This window comes from Neovison vison, chromosome 14 (genome assembly GCF_020171115.1).
Source record: "Neovison vison isolate M4711 chromosome 14, ASM_NN_V1, whole genome shotgun sequence".
Taxonomy (NCBI): Eukaryota; Metazoa; Chordata; class Mammalia; order Carnivora; family Mustelidae; genus Neogale; species Neogale vison.
Window position 1 is genome coordinate 35,060,235 of NC_058104.1, and position 20,871 is coordinate 35,081,105.

General features: G+C 42.5%; 2 protein-coding genes across 3 annotated transcripts in view; one reads left to right on the forward strand and one right to left on the reverse strand.

Moving 5' to 3' along the window:
• Positions 1-6,260: 6,260 nt before the first annotated feature.
• METTL9 (methyltransferase like 9) overlaps positions 6,261-20,871 on the reverse strand; it is a 47,775-nt gene continuing 33,164 nt past the window's right edge. The window contains exon 5 of one of the 2 annotated variants that reach the window (XM_044233977.1): positions 6,261-6,963. In XM_044233977.1, the coding sequence (XP_044089912.1) occupies positions 6,761-6,963 (203 nt within the window). In that variant the 3' untranslated portion in view covers positions 6,261-6,760. Of the gene's footprint in view, positions 6,967-20,871 lie in introns of both variants that reach the window. The other variant, XM_044233976.1, reaches the window with a different exon arrangement.
• Positions 9,163-19,435, forward strand: IGSF6 (immunoglobulin superfamily member 6). Its single transcript, XM_044233975.1, has 6 exons — positions 9,163-9,240; positions 13,044-13,403; positions 16,047-16,159; positions 16,835-16,882; positions 17,250-17,330; positions 19,347-19,435. The coding sequence occupies exons 1-6, from the start codon at positions 9,174-9,176 to the stop codon at positions 19,401-19,403; spliced, it is 726 nt and encodes a 241-aa protein (XP_044089910.1). The 5' UTR covers positions 9,163-9,173; the 3' UTR covers positions 19,404-19,435.

A 20,871-nucleotide genomic window follows, 5' to 3' on the forward strand; every position in this document is an offset into this window, starting at 1 on the left:
TATAATGCAAAAGCCAGCAGGCTTTATGATCAATCACAGCCACTTTACAAATAAAAACAAGGTGGCAGGGGTGCATGGCTGGCTTCGTTGGTAAAGCAAAGTTGGTAAAGTGACTCTTGACATTGGAGTTTTGAGTTAAGACCCAGGCTGGGTATAAAACTTACATTTAAAAAAATAATAAAAATTTATTTTTTCAAATTAAAAAAAGTGGCAAAATCAAGTGTAGGAAAACCTGTTTTGTTCTCTTGAGTATAAAAAGGACTGGGGCGCCTGGGTGGCTCAGTGGGTTAAGCCGCTGCCTTCGGCTCAGGTCATGATCTCAGGGTCCTGGGATCGAGTCCCGCATCGGGCTCTCTGCTCAGCAGGGATCCTGCTTCCTCCTCTCTCTCTCTGCCTGCCTCTCTGCCTACTTGTGATCTTTCTCTGTCAAATAAATAAAATAAAATAAAATTAAATTAAATAAAATTAAAAAAAAAAAAAAGGACTGACAGTGTATTCTCAACCAACTCAACTCTACCATTTGAAAAATGTTGAGGGTTCAAGGGCATTTAAAGGCCATATTCTGAAAACAAAACAAAATAAATATTCTGTGTTGACTCCTAAACAGGATATAAGAAAATAACATTTGGGCATTGTACCTGCTCTTCATTATTTTCCAGAACTTAAGAAGTGCAGGTATATAAGGCATTCCAGTTTTCCACGGTCATTTATTTGGGGCGGGGGGAGAATCTTTTCATTTTTTACAAGTACTCAAAATGATTTTTAAGCAGTTTTGTAACAAAAAGTGTATTTTAGTTCATGGGACGACAGCATACTGACTCTAAAATCCAGAGGGAAATCTTAAGTTCTAGTTATGTAACAGGACTCTTCTAATTCTCCAATAGTATAAAATGTCATAGCTAAAAAGAAATACTTTGGTATCCGTGAGCACGGATTCCAGTTCAGTAACAGCAATATAAATAGCAAGCCACAAAGCACAAATTACTAGTAAGTGAAACCCAGTGCCACGCAAGTTGTGCTATAACAACAAATCGTTAGGGAATCCAAATTAAACCCACAATGAGATAGCCCCTCACATCCATTAGGGTGGCTACTATGAGGAAACACAGGAACGAACAAGCATTTGCAAGAATGTGGAGAAGTTGCAACCCCTGTGCCATGTTAGGAATGTAAATGGTACAGTGGAAGACAGTATGGCAATTCCTAAAAAAATGAAACACGGAATTCCCATATGATCCAGCAACCCCACTTCTGAGCATATACTTCAAAGAAGTGAAAATGTGGGGCGCTGGGGCGCCTGGGTGGCTCAGTGGGTTAAAGCCTCTGCGTTCTGCTCAGGTCATGATCTCAGGGTCCTGGGATCGAGCCCCGCATCAGGCTCTCTGCTCAGCAGGGGTCCTGCTTCCCGCCCCCCCTTCCCCTCTGCCTACCTTTCTGCCTACTTGTGATCTCTCTCTGTGTCTAAAAAAATAAAGAAGTGAGGGGCACCTGGGTGGCTCAGTGGGTTAAGCTGCTGCCTTCGGCTCCGGTCATGATCTCAGGGTCCTGGGATCGAGTCCCGCATCGGGCTCTCTGCTCAGCAGGGAGCCTGCTTCCTCCTCTCTCTCTCTGTCTGCCTCTCTGCCTACTTGTGATCTCTGTCAAATAAATAAATAATCTAAAATAAAATAAAATAAAAAATAAAGAAGTGAAAACGCTTCTCTTGACAAGCACTGAGAGGGAACCGCTGAATCACTATATCATACACCTGAAACTAATACAACACTGTACGCTAACTATACTTCAATTTCAAAAAATTTTTAAAAGAAGTGAAAGCAGTGCCTTATGTATTTGTGCAGCCATGTTCCCAGCAGCCTTATTCACAATGACAAAAAGGCAGATGTAACACAGGTATCCATTAATAGATGAACAGATTAGCAACCTGTGGTGTAGACGTATATACACAGGGGAATCTCTTTTGCTTTAAATACGGAAGAAATTTTTTTTTTTTAAGATTTTATTTCTTTTTTTTTTTTTAAAGATTTTATTTCTTTATTTGACAGAGAGAGATTACATGTAGGCAGAGAGGCAGGCAGAGAGAGAGAGGAGGAAGCAGGCTCCCCGCCAAGCAGAGAGCCCGATGTGGGACTCGATCCCAGGACTTTGGGATCATGACCTGAGCCGAAGGCAGCAGCTCAACCCACTGAGCCACCCAGGCGCCCCCGGAAGAAATTTTGACACAGGCTACCATGTGGATGAACCTTAGAATATTACGCTGAGTGAAATAATTCTGTCACTAAAGGACAGATACTGTACGATTCCACATATATGAAGAACCTCAAGTAGGCAAATTCATAGAAAGCAGAATGGTGGCTTTCAGGGGCTAGAGGAAGGGGGAATGGGAAGTACTTAATGGACACAGAGTTTCAGTTTTACAAGATGAAGAGTTCTAATTTTATTATTTATTTATTTTTTATATACTGGATAGACAGAGATCACAAGTAGGCAGAGAGGCAGGCAGAGAGAGAGGAGGAAGCAGGCTCCCTGCTGAGCAGAGACCCTGATGTGGGGCTCGATCCTAGGACCCTGAGATCATGACCTGAGCTGAAGGCAGAGGCTTAACCCAGTGAGCCACCCAGGCGCCCCAAGATGAAGAGTTCTAAAGCTAGGTGATGATGGCCGCCCAGTATGAATGTACTAAATACCACTGAACAGGGGGTAAATTTTGTTATGCATGTTTTACTACAACTTAAAAAATTTGGAAGACATATAATGGTGTCATGTCAATGAACACTAATCATTTTTATTTGTTTATTTGAGGGCAAGAGAGAGTGAGCGAGCGAAAGCACAAGGGGGGTGAAGGGCAGAGGGAGAAACAGACGCCCCGCTGAGCAGAGAGCCTGATAAGTGACTTCATCCCCAAACCGTGGGATCATGACCGGAGCCAAAGGCAGATGCCCAACCAATTGAGTCATCCAGTTGCCCCTAATAATTTTTAAAGTAAGCATCTAAATGAGATATGGTATCCTGATTGGCTCCTAAAACAGAAAAAGCTCATTAATGGGAAAATGGACAAAATCCCAGTACTGTCGTTTACTTAATATATCAATGCTAATTTCTTTTTTTTTTTAAGATTTTATTTATTTATTTGACAGAGAGAAATCACAAGTAGATGGAGAGGCAGGCAGAGAGAGAGAGAGGGAAGCCGGCTCCCCGCTGAGCAGAGAGCCCGATGTGGGACTCGATCCCAGGACCCTGAGATCATGATCTGAGCTGAAGGCAGCGGCTTAACCCACTGAGCCACCCAGGCGCCCCATCAATGCTAATTTCTTAGTGTTGATGAACACACCACGGCTACATAAAGTGTCAACATTTGGAAAGGAGGTAAAAGGTGTACAGGAACTCTGTACTAACGCTGCAAGATTTCTCTAAATCTAACAGCATACGAAAATAATAAATAAAAATTCGTTTAAAAATAAATTTTAAGGGACGCCTGGGTGGCTCAGTTGGTTGAGCGGCTGCCTTCGGCTCAGGTCATGATCCCAGCGTCCTGGGATCAAGTCCCACATCGGGCTCCTTGCTTGGCAGGGAGCCTGCTTCTCCCTCTGCCTCTGCCTGCCACTCTGTCTGCCTATGCTTGCTCTCGCTTCTCTCTCTATGACAAATAAATAAATAAAATCTTAAAAAAAAAAATTTTAAAAAGCAAGTGACAACTTAAAAGTTTGAATGAATTCCTACATAGACGACAAAGACAACACAAATATATTAGAATTGATAAAGGAAGCAGCAAAACGCGAATGCCTATACATAGCTACAGTAGATATGAAATTTTAATTTTTATTGTGCTGTTCACTGTTGCCTCATTATTGCCTCATCATCCACTAACTGCAAAAAGGCAGGCTGCTGAATTTTATATCGCAGCAATATTTCCTTAATGATTCTGGGTGCGTATTTTCACTTAGATTACAAACAAATGTTTCTTAGTGTGGGTACAAATGTGAACTTCCTTCTGCCAACTCCTGCCGTTGGATCTTCTAAAGGGGCTGAAGTTCGCGAGCATCCCGTTTCAGGTCAATTCTAAGCCAAGTATGTGCTCAGTGGGTGCCTGGGCCGTGCAAATCAGACCACACAGTCCCTACTCGGCACAGGGTCTTCCCTGCACCGGCTAGAAGGAAATTTGGGGGTACACAGCCATCTGCACCAATATGAGGGATCACTTCAGCCACTGGAAGTTCATATGTGAAGTTGAGTATGTGCTGTAGTTGTTAGAAAAAAGAATCACGAAACACTTCAGTCGGTAACCAAGTAGTGGGAAGCAATTGATGAAAACATCTTCAGTAACGAGCCTATTTAAACACTGTACTCAGATCTAAGTGAAAACAAAGCTTTAATCAGAAAGATGACTTGAAACAAGTACGTTTCAGTTTATTGCCCAGCCCAGCTTCTTTCTGTTAAGGGTCAACTGCATAAAAACTGGTTTAAGACATACAGAAAGGCAAAATACACTATTGCTTTTAACCGTTCTGCACAAGTGAGAAGTGACTGAGGGCATTGTACCTCTTTCCTTCCCTCCTCTGTAACCAGTGGCCTCAAGACTCAAGGGACTCACACTACAGGTGCAAAGAACAGTCAATCGCAGGTGCAGTTTGCCTTTCCTTTCCCCATGACCTTCGGGGTCAATAGGTTAATAACTTGCTTTGACCACAAATAGAGCTCTTTTTTAATTTCTCTAGCATAACCTTAAATTTGATATGAAGCACTTACACGAGGAATGGTGCAGACAAGAAGGCAGCTTTATTATACTTTGGGGAAAAACAGGATTCCATGTGGGGGCGGGAATAAAAGCCATTGACACTCAGTAAGCAACACTGCCACCTAGTGGAGAGGTGACACACCACCAAGACTTCCAAGACCAGGTTATCAAATGTGCTAGGATTTGCTGGTTTAAATTTTCATCCTACAACAGAACTGTTAATATATTGGTTTTCTGAGAACCTGATTCTGAGAAAGTATTTGTATCTCTGAAATACATAAATGTATGTGCTTTCTCTGCTTTTGAGGGGCATAAAGAAGAGAGTTTTGGTTTTTTTTTTTTAATAGACCATAAAATTAATTCTTGATTTCAAAATCAACCTGCGGCAACCTGCCTCTTTGAACATCCATCACTCTTGCACTCTTGTTCGACAGTCAAAACAGCAAGATTATGACAGTTTATAAAGAAACAAAACTCAACTGTGTAAGAACTACATTATGTTTACTCATTTCCTCTATTTTCATAATCGAGGGTGCTACTTGAATTCCTGGGGGAAAAAAGCACTAGAATGCACCAATAACAATTTTGCATAAATCACATAACCCAACTCTTCTTATGACAACACAGTAACAGTGGGAGATATCGGTGTGAGGATGTGGGAAAGCTGTTCTTAATGAATAATAAAGTGATTCTTCTTGAGGCTTTCATTCTCCTTTATACCCAGGTGTTGCAGTAAATGTGTTGACTTGATGACTTCTATGAGCATATAAATGAGAATATTTAATGAAACACCTGGCTGAAAAAAAGAAAGTCATGAGAATAACATATTGTTAATAACCACAATCTCGAATCCGTCGTCTCTGTTATTACTGAGATTTTAGATTCTGGGTTAAGTGCTCTGCTCTCTTTGGAATATGCACAATGGTTATTGATCTTGCTAATGAGTTCCTCTATTGCAACATTTGTGGGTATATGGTTGGAGGCACTCACAGATTATAGAATAGAGGAGTCTGACATGGTCTTCATCAGTCCCTATTCTTGGCGAATAAACTCAGTAAAGAGTTTCAGGAAGAACCAGGTTCTGGGAAAGAGGTATACACGTGTAGAGTAAGAAGTGGAATTAAAACATTTTTAGGCTGCATTTTGTCAGAAGCCACAGAAGAATGTTTCAATTCTGAGAACCTGAGATTGTCCAGAAAAGCAGGATTCTGAGCGTAGGGTGGAAGCGATCACAAAGTCGGAAGCCAGTGTTTTGAATTTCCCAAAGCCAACGTGAAATGGGGACCGGGGAGTGGTCCCTGAAGTACTAGATCTGAATGAGGCTGTTCTTCCTAAGGGTTCGCCTAGACTGCCTAGTTCAGTGCTCGCCACAGTTTGCAATATTCCCCTGGCTCCCACCCGGTGGGAAGCCTTTATCACACAGTCCTAACTGCACTTTTCACATAATGCTCCTATTTGGGCACCCCTGAAGCCAAAGCAATAAAAGATCCTAGGGGAGCCTTATATAAACTCAAACATGATGCCAGAGTCATCTCCAAAAAAGTTTATTAGCATGATTAAAAACATTTTTTGAGTAACAGAAAGAATTTCTAAACATGAAAGAATATCAGTGGCTATACCTTTCATAACCAAATATTTGCAACTGAACGGACAGCTTTATTGCCAGTCTTCACTTTATTAAAAACAACCCATATTTATTGGTTCCATGTGACGTCGTGACTATTGCTTTGACTGGGAATGAGTCCCTACTGTAATTAAGTATAAAAAATATCTTCCATACTTGGGAGTGTGACCTGTATACTGAGTAAAGAGTTGATAAAAATCCTCAAAGAGTTGGGTTTTGTTTTTTTAGAAACATTCCTTTTACACACTACAAAGAAATAATTAGTATTTTGGCTTTTTAAATTCCTACATGATATTTAGAATGGCGGTCCCCAAAGGTCCCCCCTTCACGTAATCGCAAACGCAGACTCTCTCCTGGAGTGTACATTCTTGGGGTGGGCTCTGAAGACTCGGGCCTCCACGTGTCTATACGGGTTTGAGAACAAAGACAGCATCGTCCAGAACGTAGTAGTCATTGTACATGTCGCCTTCACACAGGTATGGTAATCTGGTGAAAGCTTCGATAACAAAACCAGCTTTTCTGAAAACTTCCGGCAGACTATTCACTTGTTCTTCCCAGTTCTGTCCCTTGATTTCTAAAGTTTCTGATGGTTTCTCCCACTTGCCACCTACTAAAACAAATAGAAACATTAAGTTAAATTCTTGAACAGATTAAGGTATTCAAAGAGAGAAGGGAGGAAGAACATTTGCCAGGGACCTGGTACGTGCCAAGCACTGGGTGCTTCGATGACTCATCTCCCTGATACCTTCTAAGGAGGAGGGCAGAGATGAAGTATGAACCCAGAAGGCTGAGGAACTTGCCCAAGCTTGCAAGTGAAGAGCAGAAATGTAACCCTGGGTTTATGTGGATCCAAAGCCCACACTTTTATATTCTCTGACAGAGACTCTGACTCCAGGAGACCAATTGGGTTGTAAGTGTTTATGATTCTGGAGAACTCCGCATACAACACACAAATACGGAAGCAGAGAGTTACCCACAAAATGTGAAAGAAGGTTTAGGGATAAATGCAAGAAATATACCCATAATATAGTAAATGTATTATTGAGACAGGCTGAAAACAGACTAATAGAAGTTTTATTTATAAAGACAGATCATCGGTGTATTTTTCAAGGGAAGGTGATGGGATCTACTCCCTAACTTTTCATAACAATTTTATACAAGTTAAGCTCCAAGACCAGAGAGAGGCAGAGGTCGAGAATGACTGGATCAACCTAGCATTTCTTGGACTAGTGGCTAAAGTCTGTATCCATCATTTCCAAGCCCATGAGTGTCAGATGCCTGTGGAGCAGGGGTAGGGGTGCCTGGATAAGGTCTCCAGGCCTTCAAGTTCACACCAAGCATTGGCTACAGACATATGGACACAAAGATAATGGTATATGTCAATTCTGGAGTGGTTTTAGGTCCTATGATGTTTAAAAAAATGCACACATATTAAAAGTATTACTAACTTCAGACAGAGGGTAGCTTTCTGTGAGAAAATACATGATCAATAGGTCCCAAGAACACATTCACTACAATGGAAAGACTTTTCACTCTTCTTGGTGGCCCAGCACCTGAACCCTCTTCCTGGAGTCTTGTGGGAGACAAAGCCCAGGGAAGGAGCTTTCCCCGCTGTTCCTGCAGCGAAGGCAGGCTCTGGCCCATGACCCAAGCTCAGACACACTCGCCTGAGACATGGAATGAAGAGCAAGTGACCCAGAGAAGTGGGACATGGGCTCCTTCCCCGGGGGGCAGAGCAGTGTCCATGCGACTGCAGCTGGGGCGGCATCAGGGGGTGTGAACAACAGAATGTGACCTGTGCCACGGTCCCTTGTGCTGGGCAACAGCGGTACACCCTTCAGATCAGTTTTGCAGCATAATCTGAGGCGTCTGTCTTTGCTGTAGACCCCACAGGATTCTCCAGTCCTCCTGTGAATGTGTGAGCTACCCCTGAATCCTTTCAATCAACCCCCTCTAACTGAAGTCGGCCTGAGTCCATTTCTGCTGCTTCCAGGGAAAAACCCAACTGATGAGGCCTCTGTGGGGCAGGAGAGGGGAAGGAACCTCAACAGAGGGTCCACACTTGGTTTCAACAACACATTAACAAGGGGTTACACAAAGCTGACGTACAACTAGTTAATATCACCAACATGTTTCTTCACTGTACCACAGTGTACTGTTCACTAATTTTTCTCTTCTCCGTATACAAAGACACTTCCTTCTACTTCTTCCAACTTTCCAGTGTTACTGGCCCAGCACTGAGCACATAGTAGGTCCCCAGGATCATCAACCAAACTACCCTGGGAATTTAAAGTACCAATTGCCTGTCAAACAATACTCTTTCCTGGGAATGGAAAGTGGAAGTGAAAATCTCCCTCAAAACATCTACAAGTTGGGGCGCCTGGGTGGCTCAGTGGGTTCAAGCCTCTGCCTTCGGCTCAGGTCATGATCTCAGGGTCTTGGAATTGAGCCCGCATTGGACTCTCTGCTCAGCAGGGAGCCTGCTTCCTCCTCTCTCTCTCTCTCTGCCTGCCTCTCTGCCTACTTGTGATCTCTCTCTGTCAAATAAATAAATAAAATCTGAAAAAAAAAATCTACAAGTCCAAGAGAAAATTTACCATATGAACATTCAGGAATGTGCTCTAGACTAAAATCTCAACTCTAAGTGGTGAAACTGAGTTACAAACAATCTTTTACACAATTTCAAAAAGTTTCAGGTTATGGTTCCTTAATAACAGTTCCTCTATTCAGTTCTTCTTTTCTAAAGACGCAGGGAAAAAAAAGAGCCAACTCTCTTCAAATGCCCAGTGCCCACCATCGCGTGCACACACCCAAGAGATGGAGACCGTGACGGGAGGCAGGATCATTCTCAGCCTGGAAATCGGCCTGATTCTCTTTTATGTCGGTAAGTTTCTTTCTTTCCTCCTCCATTTTATCTAACCAATCCCTATTCCTTACCTAATGCATTTCTATTTAAAGCCCCTGCAGATTAATTTTTAAATGTCTAATGCTATGGAAGTGGTCTTTAACCCCAAGACAAATAGGTAGTAACAGAACAGCTGAGAAGTTTCAGATTAACCTTGACAATTTCCCTTGCTGATTTAGAGAAGAGCACCTCACCAAACAAAGGGGTGAAAAGGTTCTTAAAATTGCATGTGCTAGTCATCAACAATGTCGTGTCCACACAGGCAATCGTGCGTTGCACATGACGGGCATACACAATAATTACTGAACATTTTCAAAGAATAAGGTGTCCTGGGGCGCCTGGGTGGCTCAGTGGGTTAAAGCCTCTGCCTTTGACTCAGGTCATAATCTCAAGGTCCTGGGATCGAGCCCTGCCATCAGGCTCTCTGCTCAGCAGGGAGCCTGCTTCCTCCTCTCTCTGCCTGCCTCTCTGCCTACGTGTGATCTCTGTGTGTCAAATAAATAAATAAAATCTTAAAAAAAAAAAAAAAAAGGAATAAGCCAGATTTAAAAAAAAAAAGCTGCCATGACTCCTTCCACAGAGCATAACCATCCCATACTAGATATATATGTATTTTTAAAGATTTTATTTATTCGAGAGAGAGAATGAGAGGGGAGAGGTCAGAGGGAGAAGCAGACTCTCTGCCGAGAAGGGCGCCCGATGTGGGACTCAATCCCAGGACTCTAGGATCATGACTTGGTGCCCCTAGATATATTTTTAAAATTCTGCCTCTATTGACTTTTTCCTCTATTAAGGAGAAAGCGGTTTTAATCTATCTCATCACAGTTGTAATAAAGCTAATAATCTCAGAGTTGCTCACAAAGTCCACACCACAGAACAGGAAAGGTAGCAAAAGCTCTTCAAATTATTTTTATCTCAGGGCACCAGGGTGGCTCAGTGGGTTAAGCCTCTGCCTTTGACTCAGGTCGTGATCTCAGGGTCCTGGGATTGAGCCCCGTGTCGGGCTCTCTGCTCAGCGGGGAGCTTGCTTCCCCCTCTCTCTGCCTGCTGCTCTTACTTGTGCTCTCTCTCTCTGTCAAATAAGCAAGAAATCTTTAAAAAACAATTTTTTTCTCATCTGTAAAGAAATATATAAAAAATGTTAACAACGGTTATTTGGGGCATAAAGACTATGGGTGATTTCAGTAATACTCTAATTTTTTTTCCTAATCCATATAAATGACTTTCATAAACTATTTTCTTTAGTATTATTTTAAAGTAGAATCCTTACCTTTTAAAGATATACTCTGACAGATGTGAAGAGAGAATATCTGAGATTTACCCCAAAATCAAGTGGGAGTGAAGGAGCAGGTTGTGGGGGGTGAAGGGGCGATGTGTGGGGGGTTGAAGCAAGACAAGACTGGGACAAGCCGGAGACAGTTCACTGTGTGAGCCTGCTGCTTCTGTGCATGCTTGAAATTCTCCATGTGAAGTGTCAAAAATCAGTTTTCTACTTATTTTCCAGCTTGGATCCCAATAAAGTGATTTTTTTCAAAGGGGGCAGTATAGAGACTCGGGAGGGGAGAGAGAACCAAGGGTCAGACGGTTAACGACTGAGCCACCGGGTGGCCAAAGCGATCTTCTTTATTCCCAAGAAGATACACTTTCAAACTTTTCAGAGGGTCCTGCATCGGGGGGGAAAATAATAAAAAGAATCCTCTAGGATATAAGAATCCTTAAACAGAAATTCTGGCAGGACTAGGCTTGGTGTGGCCCATTATCCAAACTTCTCTCTTTGGCGAAGACGCTGTGTCACTGGTGTGGGGGAGGGGCGGCCATTTCCTCACCGGTCACTGCTCTCAAAGGAAACTGTCCCCGGCTCTTCTCCCACACTCAATGCGAACAGTGCAGAAGTCAGAAATGAGTGGAGACATGAAACTCCAAAGTTGCAAATATTTCTTCTTCCCCGGGACATTAGTTCTCCAAATTTTTTAAAAGTCAGTTCCCTTTAAGACTCTGTGTGAAGGAGGACTCCGACTGAGATGCCGCTGGCCAACTGTTGGATCTTGGCAGGCTCACCTCCACCTGAAACCCCCGTTACATACTGATCATTATAACGTGCAAAGTGTTCGTGCTGCTAAGGGGGCGGCCTCTGAGTAGGAGGCGTACGGCTGTCATTACCGGACTTAGGAGTGAGTCCAATCCCTCAGCGGCAGGTGAGTAAGGAGCCTGCTGGTCCTTCTCCAGGTGACCTTACCCTGTCTTCTGGTCTATATTTATCAGGTCACTAAAACACTTCCAGCTCATCTCAGACTGTACATATACTAAAATTAAAACGTGGCAAGAATATATTTGCATCATAAATGCCATCATTCTATTTTTAATTTCTCTTCTGTTCTGAATGAAGACTGAAAAAAATTATTAAATCAAAAAACAAAACAAAACAAAAATCCTTTTTGAAATTCAAGCATCAGACCACTTGGATTACTTTTAAGTTTTACTTACAGGAGCAAAGGACAAACTCAGACAAATAAGACCATTTGGAACACAAAACCAGGCAGAAGTCAAACTAAAAACTTGCATAAATTCCAATTTGTCTCAACCAATATGATTTTACATAAACCCCCAAAAAGGGTTCAGGGCAGAGTTTCCCACTCGGAAACACTACAGTGCTTTCCACTTCAGGGGCCTGAGGTTAGAAGGCCAAGGTAGGGACCCAGCCAGCATAACCTGGACAAAGCACACAACAGAGAGAGCACCGGACGGGGTGTCTAGTCCCGGGCCTGCTAACACCCGCTGAGACGCCCACAATTATCCCTAAAACGGGCACGTGACACCATGGGACAGGAGAAGTGGAGGCAGGGGCAGCAGCAGAAATAGCTACCTTTTATTAAGTTCTTACTAAGGTTTAGCCGAGTAAGTATTCCTCAGGCATCAGCGGCCTCGCCGAAACCTCCCTCTAACTCCATGCTGCATATACGATCCCCACTTCGCTACCGACCACGGGGCTGGGACCCGAACTCGAGTCTGTGCTCTTTACCACTTCGCTACCGACCACGGGGCTGGGACCCGAACTCGAGTCTGTGCTCTTTATCACAACACTGTTCATCCAACAAGACAGAAGCTACAAGGGACTACAAAGCAGGATGCTGGTGCGGGAAGAAATCAGATCTGCTTACGGCGGCACGGCTAACTCATTAGGCCTCCGCTTGGTAACCAAATATGCTGGAGGCTAAGCCAGGGCTGTGTTTCCCCAGGTGTGGACCTAGTCTTTTATGTCTCCCATAGGGACAACCAGGCTTACAAAGGGGTAATTGTGACCTGCCGTGAATTCCTAGCAATCCCAACCCCCCAACAAGGCAAAAAAAGAAAAAAAAAAAATCCCTCACCTCATGAGCTCCGTCAGAGGGACACTTGCATGAGGCGCTTCGATACCCCTTACCGCACTGACCACAGCGCTCCTGGAGGCCAGGGCTATAGCTGAGGAAGCACGCTCAGAGAGCAAAGGAAAGCTTGTAAGGACACCAAGAGTAAACGCGGGGACCCCAAATTCCTGACTCCAGATCTGCTGCCACCTCAAGGAATCAGCACAGCCAAGAGCAGGGTAAGGTCAGCGAGTGTGAAGAGTTAGGACAAGTGAGGGGCACTGCTGTCTTACCAGTGTAGTCTCGTCTGTGCTGAGGAAGGTGTAAGAAAAAGAAAGGAATCTGAATTCCCTAGCCCCAAAATGTCCTTGAAATAGAAGCACAGGCAAAGGGAAGCAAGAAGCCCACTAAACGTGGCTCGTGTGCTTCCTCCCACAGGTGCTGCGGATGACTGTACGGTCCTTGTCCAGCAACCGCCTTACCTCGAAGTGGCCCACACTCAAGGGGCCGTGACCATTCAGTGTTCCTTCTCCTACAACGGGTGCATTTCAGGGCAACCAAAAAGCCTGTGGTTTCGCTATGGTGCGGACCAGCCTGAGAACCTATGCTCGGACGGATGCACTGGCGATGCAGGCAAATTCACAGTGAAGGAAGCCCTGACAGAGGGGGAAGTCTCCCTCACTATAAACAGGGTGGCTCTGAACGACAGCGCCGTCTACATCTGTGGAATCGCCTTCCCCAGATCCACGCAACCAGGAGCTAAGCGGACCGGAGAAGGGACCACACTGGTGGTAAGAGGTCTGTCAGCTGAGGCTTTGCCCAGCCCTTTAAATGATTACATCACTTAAATGCAGGGACGAAGAAACAGATGCACTAACTCAGTACCCTCGCCAGTGAAGGGCGTGGTCTGACACAAGCGGACAGGGCGTCGGGACCGGAGCACTATTCCAATCCCATCTCCCAGCCTCCACAGACACAAAGTCAGGGCTCTCTCTCACTGTGTCCAGACTCTACTAGTGCAGGCTGGCCAACAGGTCCTCCTTTTGTGAATGACAGTGACTGGTAATGTGTCAAGTCCAAAGGGAAACTTGGGATGATTAGTGAGCAGCTTGTTCAGGAACTGGGCTGGCATTGCACCATCTAGAATAAAGCATAAGTGACCAATAAACTGGAACCAGGAAGAAAAAAAAAGGCAGTATGGAGAATAAATACAAATTTGGCGAGAAGCCACTGGGGGACCTCTGACCCCACCCATTCTGCATGGCCAGAACATAGAGGGATGTATGACACTGGCTTCTTGAGATTTGCTATAACCTATGACAATTTCCTCATTCAAGTGAGGATATTGAACCCAGCTACATCCTACAAATCAAGAAATTAAGGAATTTCGGGGGGGGGGGCGCCTGGGTGGCTCAGTGGGTTAAGCCTCTGCCTTCGGCTCAGGTCATGATCTCGGGGTCATGGGATCTGGGATCGAGACCCTCATTGGGCTCTCTGCTTGGCCTGCCTCTCTGCCTACTTGTGATCTCTGTCTGTCAAATAAATTTTAAAAATCTTTTAAAAAAAGAAAAGAAAAGAGATTTCAAGAAAAAGCTTCACATGATTCTGGGGAAAGGAAGAGAAAGGAAATAATATTTGACTTTTTTAGATCTCTTCTGTTAAAAAGGACTCTGGTATGCTGAACACTGAAATCATTAAAACACTAACTCAAAATCAAACAGCCCTACCATTTTAAAATAGGACTTTAGGGACCTGAGATCATCCTGTATTTTAATTCCTGCTTGGGTTTTTGGTACCCCTTTGTTATTTAGCCTTAGTTTACCCTCACCTGTAAGATAAATTATAAGTGAGTTAATACACATAAGACACTTTTGATGATGCCTGGCTTATAGCAAGTATGCTTAAATAAATGTCAGCTACAGATATTAGAACAAATATACAACAACTTTGGAAACTTCTATTAGTCTACAAAAAACATCAGCCAAAACTAAAAATAGTTTGTAAAGAGATGAAAGGTCTCAAAACTGCAAGTTCATGTGAAGACAGATTCTTCTCTAAGAACAGAAATGGAAGTATAACTAAGAGCGATTTCCTGCCTCTTCGACAGGGCTCCAAATTTAGCACTTGAAACTTTTTTTAAAGATTTATTTATTTGACAGACAGAGATTACAAGTAGGCAGAGAGGCAGGCAGAGAGGGGGAAGCAGGCTCCTCACTGAGCAGAAAGCCCGATGAGGGCTCGATCCCAGGACCCTGAGATCATGACCTGAGCAGAAGGCAGAGGCTTAACTCACTGAGCCACCCAGGTGCCCCTAGCACTTGAAACTTTTTAAAAAAAATTTACAGAGGTGGTTAATCTGTTACAAAAATGTATGCTGTACAAACTGAGTTCACAGGATGAACATCTATGGGCTATTTCGCTGGATAGTACAGATTGTTCAGATAATAATTACACTTCTAATTGTATTTTGTGCTTCAAATAATCAGGTAACTGAAGACAACACATGTTGCTCTATCCCTACCCAGAGCACGGGACACTTGCTGCAAGGAGGGAGAAACTCAGAATGTGAATATAGATTCAATAATTCTACTTCCAAAACTTTATTAGAAAAGAAGGCGCACGTTTAACAGTGCCTGTCGTTTAAGGGTGTAGTAGGCCCTGAGATTCTCAGCATAGGGGCTTCTCAGCTCCTTGTACGGAATGCTCTATTGAGCTATGTACACGAAACAGTTCAAGGTTATAAATGCCAGCATTCACAAACACATGGCAAAAATACCCTAACTCCATGAACAGACTGTTGGTGATCCTTGTACACTATTTCTAAAAAAGGAATTTTAAATGCCCTTGCACAAACTGTCCTAAAATGTTTATCTAACTTCAAATAATGTTTTATAAAAAATGATTCTTAGTATTATGGCAAGTAATTAATTGAATTGAATATTTTTTTTTTTTAGTTTTAAAAAGAAGTAACAATTTTAGTATATTTAGTATATTTAGAGAAACGATGATCTGGTTTCAGTTCTACCACATCCTTGAGGGTCTTCTGAATCAGGAGACCCTGAATAAATTTTTAAATGACTAGCCAAGGGGCGCCTGGGTGGCTCAGTGGGTTAGGCCTAAGCCTTCGGCTCAGGTCATGATCCCGGGGTCCTGGGATCGAGCCCCGCATCGGGCTCTCTGCTCAGCAGGGAGCCTGCTTCCTCCTCTCTCTCTCTGCCTGCCTCTCTGCCTACTTGTGATCTCTGTCTGTCAAATAAATAAATAAAATCTTTTTTAAAATCTTTTTTAAAATAAATAAATCAATAAATAAATGGCTAGCCAAGCAGAGCAGCTAGCATATCACCTCTCATACTCAGAGTTCCAGTTGCATTTCACGCATGTATTTGCAATAATATGTTTCAATAATGACTATGGCTCTTTCCGTTCTTGTAATTAACAAAGAAATGAAGGAACTACACAGACTGCACAGCCTGCACAGCCTCCTGACAGCCATTCTGTCGCTGCTCTCCGTGTACATTACTGGTGCTCTCGTGATCTTCGTGATCCTCTCCAAAGTAAGTCCAATTTCCTCGCACTAGATGTCCCTATAGCCTGGAATATTATCCTAAGGAAATAACTTCCATCTCTCCACATGTGTGCCTCAGAAATAGCTCACCTAATGAACAACCTCCTGTACATCTGCAGGAAACACCACCTGCAGGAACGGTCTATGGAAGTGTAACTTCTCATCACTGACATTTTTACTAACCAGAGTACAAAACTTGCAATGCTTTCTCTTTAAAACCAGTCATATGAGAATAAGAAATCCTTCTCTATAACTATCTTATATGCGATCTTTCCACTGGGAAGCATTACTGTTAACTATAAAAGGCCTATGAACAGCCTTTAAGAGCAAAAAGGGGTTAACAAAGAGATGAGAAGCTGTCTTAAAATATCTGTAAAAGGCCTAAAGTTTTTGGGAAGGAGTATCTTCTGGCTGTTCATAGGCTATAAGAGGGGGTACACATATGCTATATTAGGATCATGACACAGCCTAGAATCAACATCAATATGAATTGTTATTTTATTAACATAATAAAAGCATCTCAGAAATTACATAGACATTAACTCTTACTGTATATCATTTAAATGTTGAATTAGTTTAATCTTAATATGGTAGAAGATATTTGCCACAACGGTTTTGAGTACATAAAATGTCTTATAATAAGACTTTCCTTTTTTCTTGACAGTCAAAATCTAACTCTTTAAGAAACAAAGAAACCGAAGATTCACAAAAGGTACAGCCCAACACTTGTATCTTTTAAACGGTGGCTAGTTGTAATGATTTCAAACCTGAAATAATGAAAAAATTACAGAGAACATCATGGTAACTTTCAACCATAGATACCATTTCTTATTACTGAGAAACTCAAGGATAATCTCAAGTGGTAAACTATGATTTAAATGTGATCATTCTCAGCCACTAACCCTACCGAACATACTCAGACTACAAGAGATAATGGGGAGTGTAGATGTGCTGGGGGTGGGGGCAGGCCATCACTCTGACTGGTGGCAGTAAAGAAAGACAAGGCTCAGATGTGTGTGCAATAATCACTCTTCTAGTCCTAAGAGAGACAGGCGTTTTGTTCTCATTTCTGTTTACAGAAGAAGAGCGCCCGGCGTATTTTTCAGGAAATTGCTCAAGAACTATATAGTAAGAGACACGTGGAAACAAGACATCAACCTGTAAGTGTAAAATATCAAGGCGATGTAATGCAGACACAGAGCATGTTGACTGGAAAAGCTAAGCCGCCAGCGAGCCATCAATCACCATGTTTTCCTCTAGAGGAATCTGAAAGAGACTTTCACACAGAAGGCATTTTTATATAGAACCTGTTTCAATACATAACAAAGGACATCTGAAACAATATTAAATAGAGACCAAGCTGGCATCTTAGCGACATGGAATCTTTCAGAAACACATTGCATAGAGGCAACATTTTCAACTCAGACAAGGATGCTTTTGTGGATTAAAAGATCCTTGCACAGTACCTTGCATGCAGTAGTGGGCAGTAAGGAAATGCTGCGGACAACTGCGGGTCACATTATACAGAACACATCACTTATTGCTAATACGACAGAATTAAATTCACAGTAGAAAAGAGTAACTAATTAAAATAAAAATCAAGTCCTTCTCAGTCTTTGGGGTTAGAGTGGCAGGAAGAATGCATTCACATTATCTGTAACATACCTGACAGTGTCTCTTTCAAGTCCTATATAACGGGTTTTCCAAACAAGATGCTGTTTTAGTGCTAGTGGAACAGATACTAAAGTTCCCGTCATGCACAATCAGGCTGCTCAGATTTAAATTAAAATGTATACAATATAATGAACTTATACACAACTAAGGATTTTTCTTTTTCTTTATTTTTTTTTAAAGATTTTTTATTTATTTATTTGTCAGAGAGAGAGGGAGAGAGAGCAAGCACAGGCAGACAGAATGGCAGGCAGAGGCAGAGGGAGAAGCAGGCTCCCTGCCGAGCAAGGAGCCCGATGTGGGACTCGATCCCAGGACGCTGGGATCATGTCCCGAGCCGAAGGCAGCTGCTTAACCAACTGAACCACCCAGGCGTCCCAAGGATTTTTCTTAAATAGCTGCAAGAGAGCAAATGTAACAAGTGTCTGATATGAGGTGTTCTTCTTTTTTAATCTAACTTTTTTTTTTTAAAGATTTTATTTATTTATTTGAGAGAGAGAGATCACAAGCAGGCAGAGAGGCAGGCAGAGAGAGAGGAGGAAGCAGGTTCCCTGCTGAGCAGAGAGCCCGATGCGGGACTCGATCCCAGGACCCTGAGATCATGACCTGAGCTGAAGGCAGCGGCTTAACCCACTGAGCCACCCAGGCGCCCCTAATCTAACTTTTAAAAAGGATTTTCATCCAGGAAAGAGTGTGGTTTCAGGAGTCATTTCATAGTTCAGTGTGTATATACATACACAAAGAAAAGGTCTAATCACCTAAGATACCACTCTGCATAATTAAAGATGCCTGTTTACTCTTTCCTTACTGAGGCTAGACCATCTTTTTCTGCAAACATACAAAGATAAGTGTCTTGAAGACAAGTCTAGAAGTAAGTACTATTATGTAACCCAGGACTCTCCCAACAGCATCTCAACAAGAAAACGAATTTTCAACAGAGCACAGAGGCCCATGTTATTGTGCACTGTGAGGATAGAGAGAGCAAATCCCAGACTGAAAACACTGCAGGCCAAATAATCCTTTGTTTCAACAACAATATAGACAACAAAAATGCAATGAATGGAATCTTAATATACTTATTAAAATATAGTAATAGAAAAATGTTCTAAGAAAAGAAGAGAAAAGTGGGACGCCTGGGTGGCTCAGTTGGTTAAGCAGCTGCCTTCGGCTCAGGTCATGATCCCAGCGTCCTGGGATGGAGTCCCACATCGGGCTCCTTGCTCGGCAGGGAGCCTGCTTCTCCCTCTGCCTGTGCTCGCTCTCCCTCTCTCTCTGACAAATAAATAAATAAAATCTTTAAAAAAAAAAAAAAAAAAGAAGAGAAAAGTAATTTGCAGTGCCCACATCTTACTCTAAATGCAGAAAGAACAGTAACTGCACCATTAAGATTACTGGAGGCTGCTTAGGACACATAATGCAAGAGGGAATGTTAATTAATATGTTGCTTGCCATGGGGCATCACTGGTTTTATAACCTTAAATATGGCTTGTCATTTACTATTGCAGGAGAAAGGCAACACTTACGAAAACAGAAGAGTGTTTTCCAACTATGAAAGACCATAGAAATGTTTTAATTTTCAAGTAAGTCACTGAAAATCCAAACCCAGAAGTTATGGCACTTTTAATGGACGTACACCCATCCGGGCTTTAAAAAAACGATCAAAGGTAAATGGAAAAAACAATTCTCTACAAGGAAGGATGTAAAAGGAAATTATCACTAACGGTAATTACCAAGATACTAAAACCCTACAAAATACAACTGAAAAATACTTTCCTAACTTGCCAGAATTCTGAGTAGTCTAACATTTAAAAAACTTCAATTTTCCTAACATATTCCTATATATGTGTCATTTGACACGTGAGGTACATGAGGACTGCTACCCTGAAAATTAGACGTCACATCCCGTGCTTCTGTCTTGGGTGGAAGAATTGCCTTTATGGTTGAGAAGTGATGGGCCAAGGAGACCAAGACGGGAGGCAGGGAAGAAGAAAGGGAAGTGCCAAAATTTGAGTTTTTTAAAAAAAAAAAGGGAAGACGAAAAACCATCTTGCAAAGTACCTTGGAGTGAATACTGTTCTTCTGGTATTGCCACTGGGCAACAGTACAGTGCACATTTTCCTGCCTGCGTATGCAAAAGGACTTACATCATGCTACCAACAAAGAGTGAGAAAACAGAGTAAGAATATGACAGGTAAAATAGAGAGGATCTGACACAGGAGGTTAAACAACCTCAGAACCTCAGAACACAGAAGCCCCAGCCAACTCTAGATGTCAGTGTTGTGCTAAACAACAGCACCAGGGAAGCAGTGGGCAAGGCACCGTGCTTGCCTGTGTCTTTACAATATTGATTTTTAACGGATTTTGGAGGGGAATGTCAGGTAAGAGGTGGGGCCAGCAAGGATGTTTACGGAATCATTACCATCTCACTGAGAAAACATACTATGGATTGTTCTTTGAAAGCTACCTCATTGTAAAAATGTATTTAAAGTACCCACAAGTGTGCATTCATTATTAAAAATTAACTACAACCTATTTTTATTTCATTAAAATGTTTTTTTTATTAAATTAAGATACCTCCTATTAAATGAGGTGAATTCGGTGGGGGGGGGGACTGTGCCTGGGTGGCTCTGTCATTAACCTGCCTTCAGCTCAGGGTCATGATCCCAGAGTCCTGAGATTGAGCCCCGTATCCGGCTCCCAGCTTGGCAGGGAAGCCTGCTTCTGTTGCCTTTCTCATTGTGTCTCTCTCTGTCAAATAAGTAAATAAAATCTTTTTTAAAATAAATAAATAAATGAGGTAAATTCTATGTTTAAAACCCAAGCAGAATTTTAAAATATTTTAAGATCCCTGTGAAAATGTCTGGCAGTGACGGCAGTAATAACATGTGTTATTACATGTGCTCGGAAAAAATGGGAAGGGGGGCAGCATGTCAACTCCTTTTATTTGTGTGCTTGTATCTATTTGTATGAGTGCCTATGTTGTGCATTCGTGTGTGCTGGGTATAGTGTATGTGTATATATGTATGTGTA

Excerpts from the sequence above, each read along its gene's own strand:
- IGSF6 (XM_044233975.1), top strand. The coding sequence starts at position 9,174 with ATGGAGACCGTGACGGGAGGCAGGATCATTCTCAGCCTGGAAATCGGC. Across the intron at positions 16,160-16,834 it reads TCTTCGTGATCCTCTCCAAA|TCAAAATCTAACTCTTTAAG; the intron begins GTAAGTCCAATT and ends TTTTCTTGACAG. Across the intron at positions 16,883-17,249 it reads AAACCGAAGATTCACAAAAG|AAGAAGAGCGCCCGGCGTAT; the intron begins GTACAGCCCAAC and ends TTCTGTTTACAG.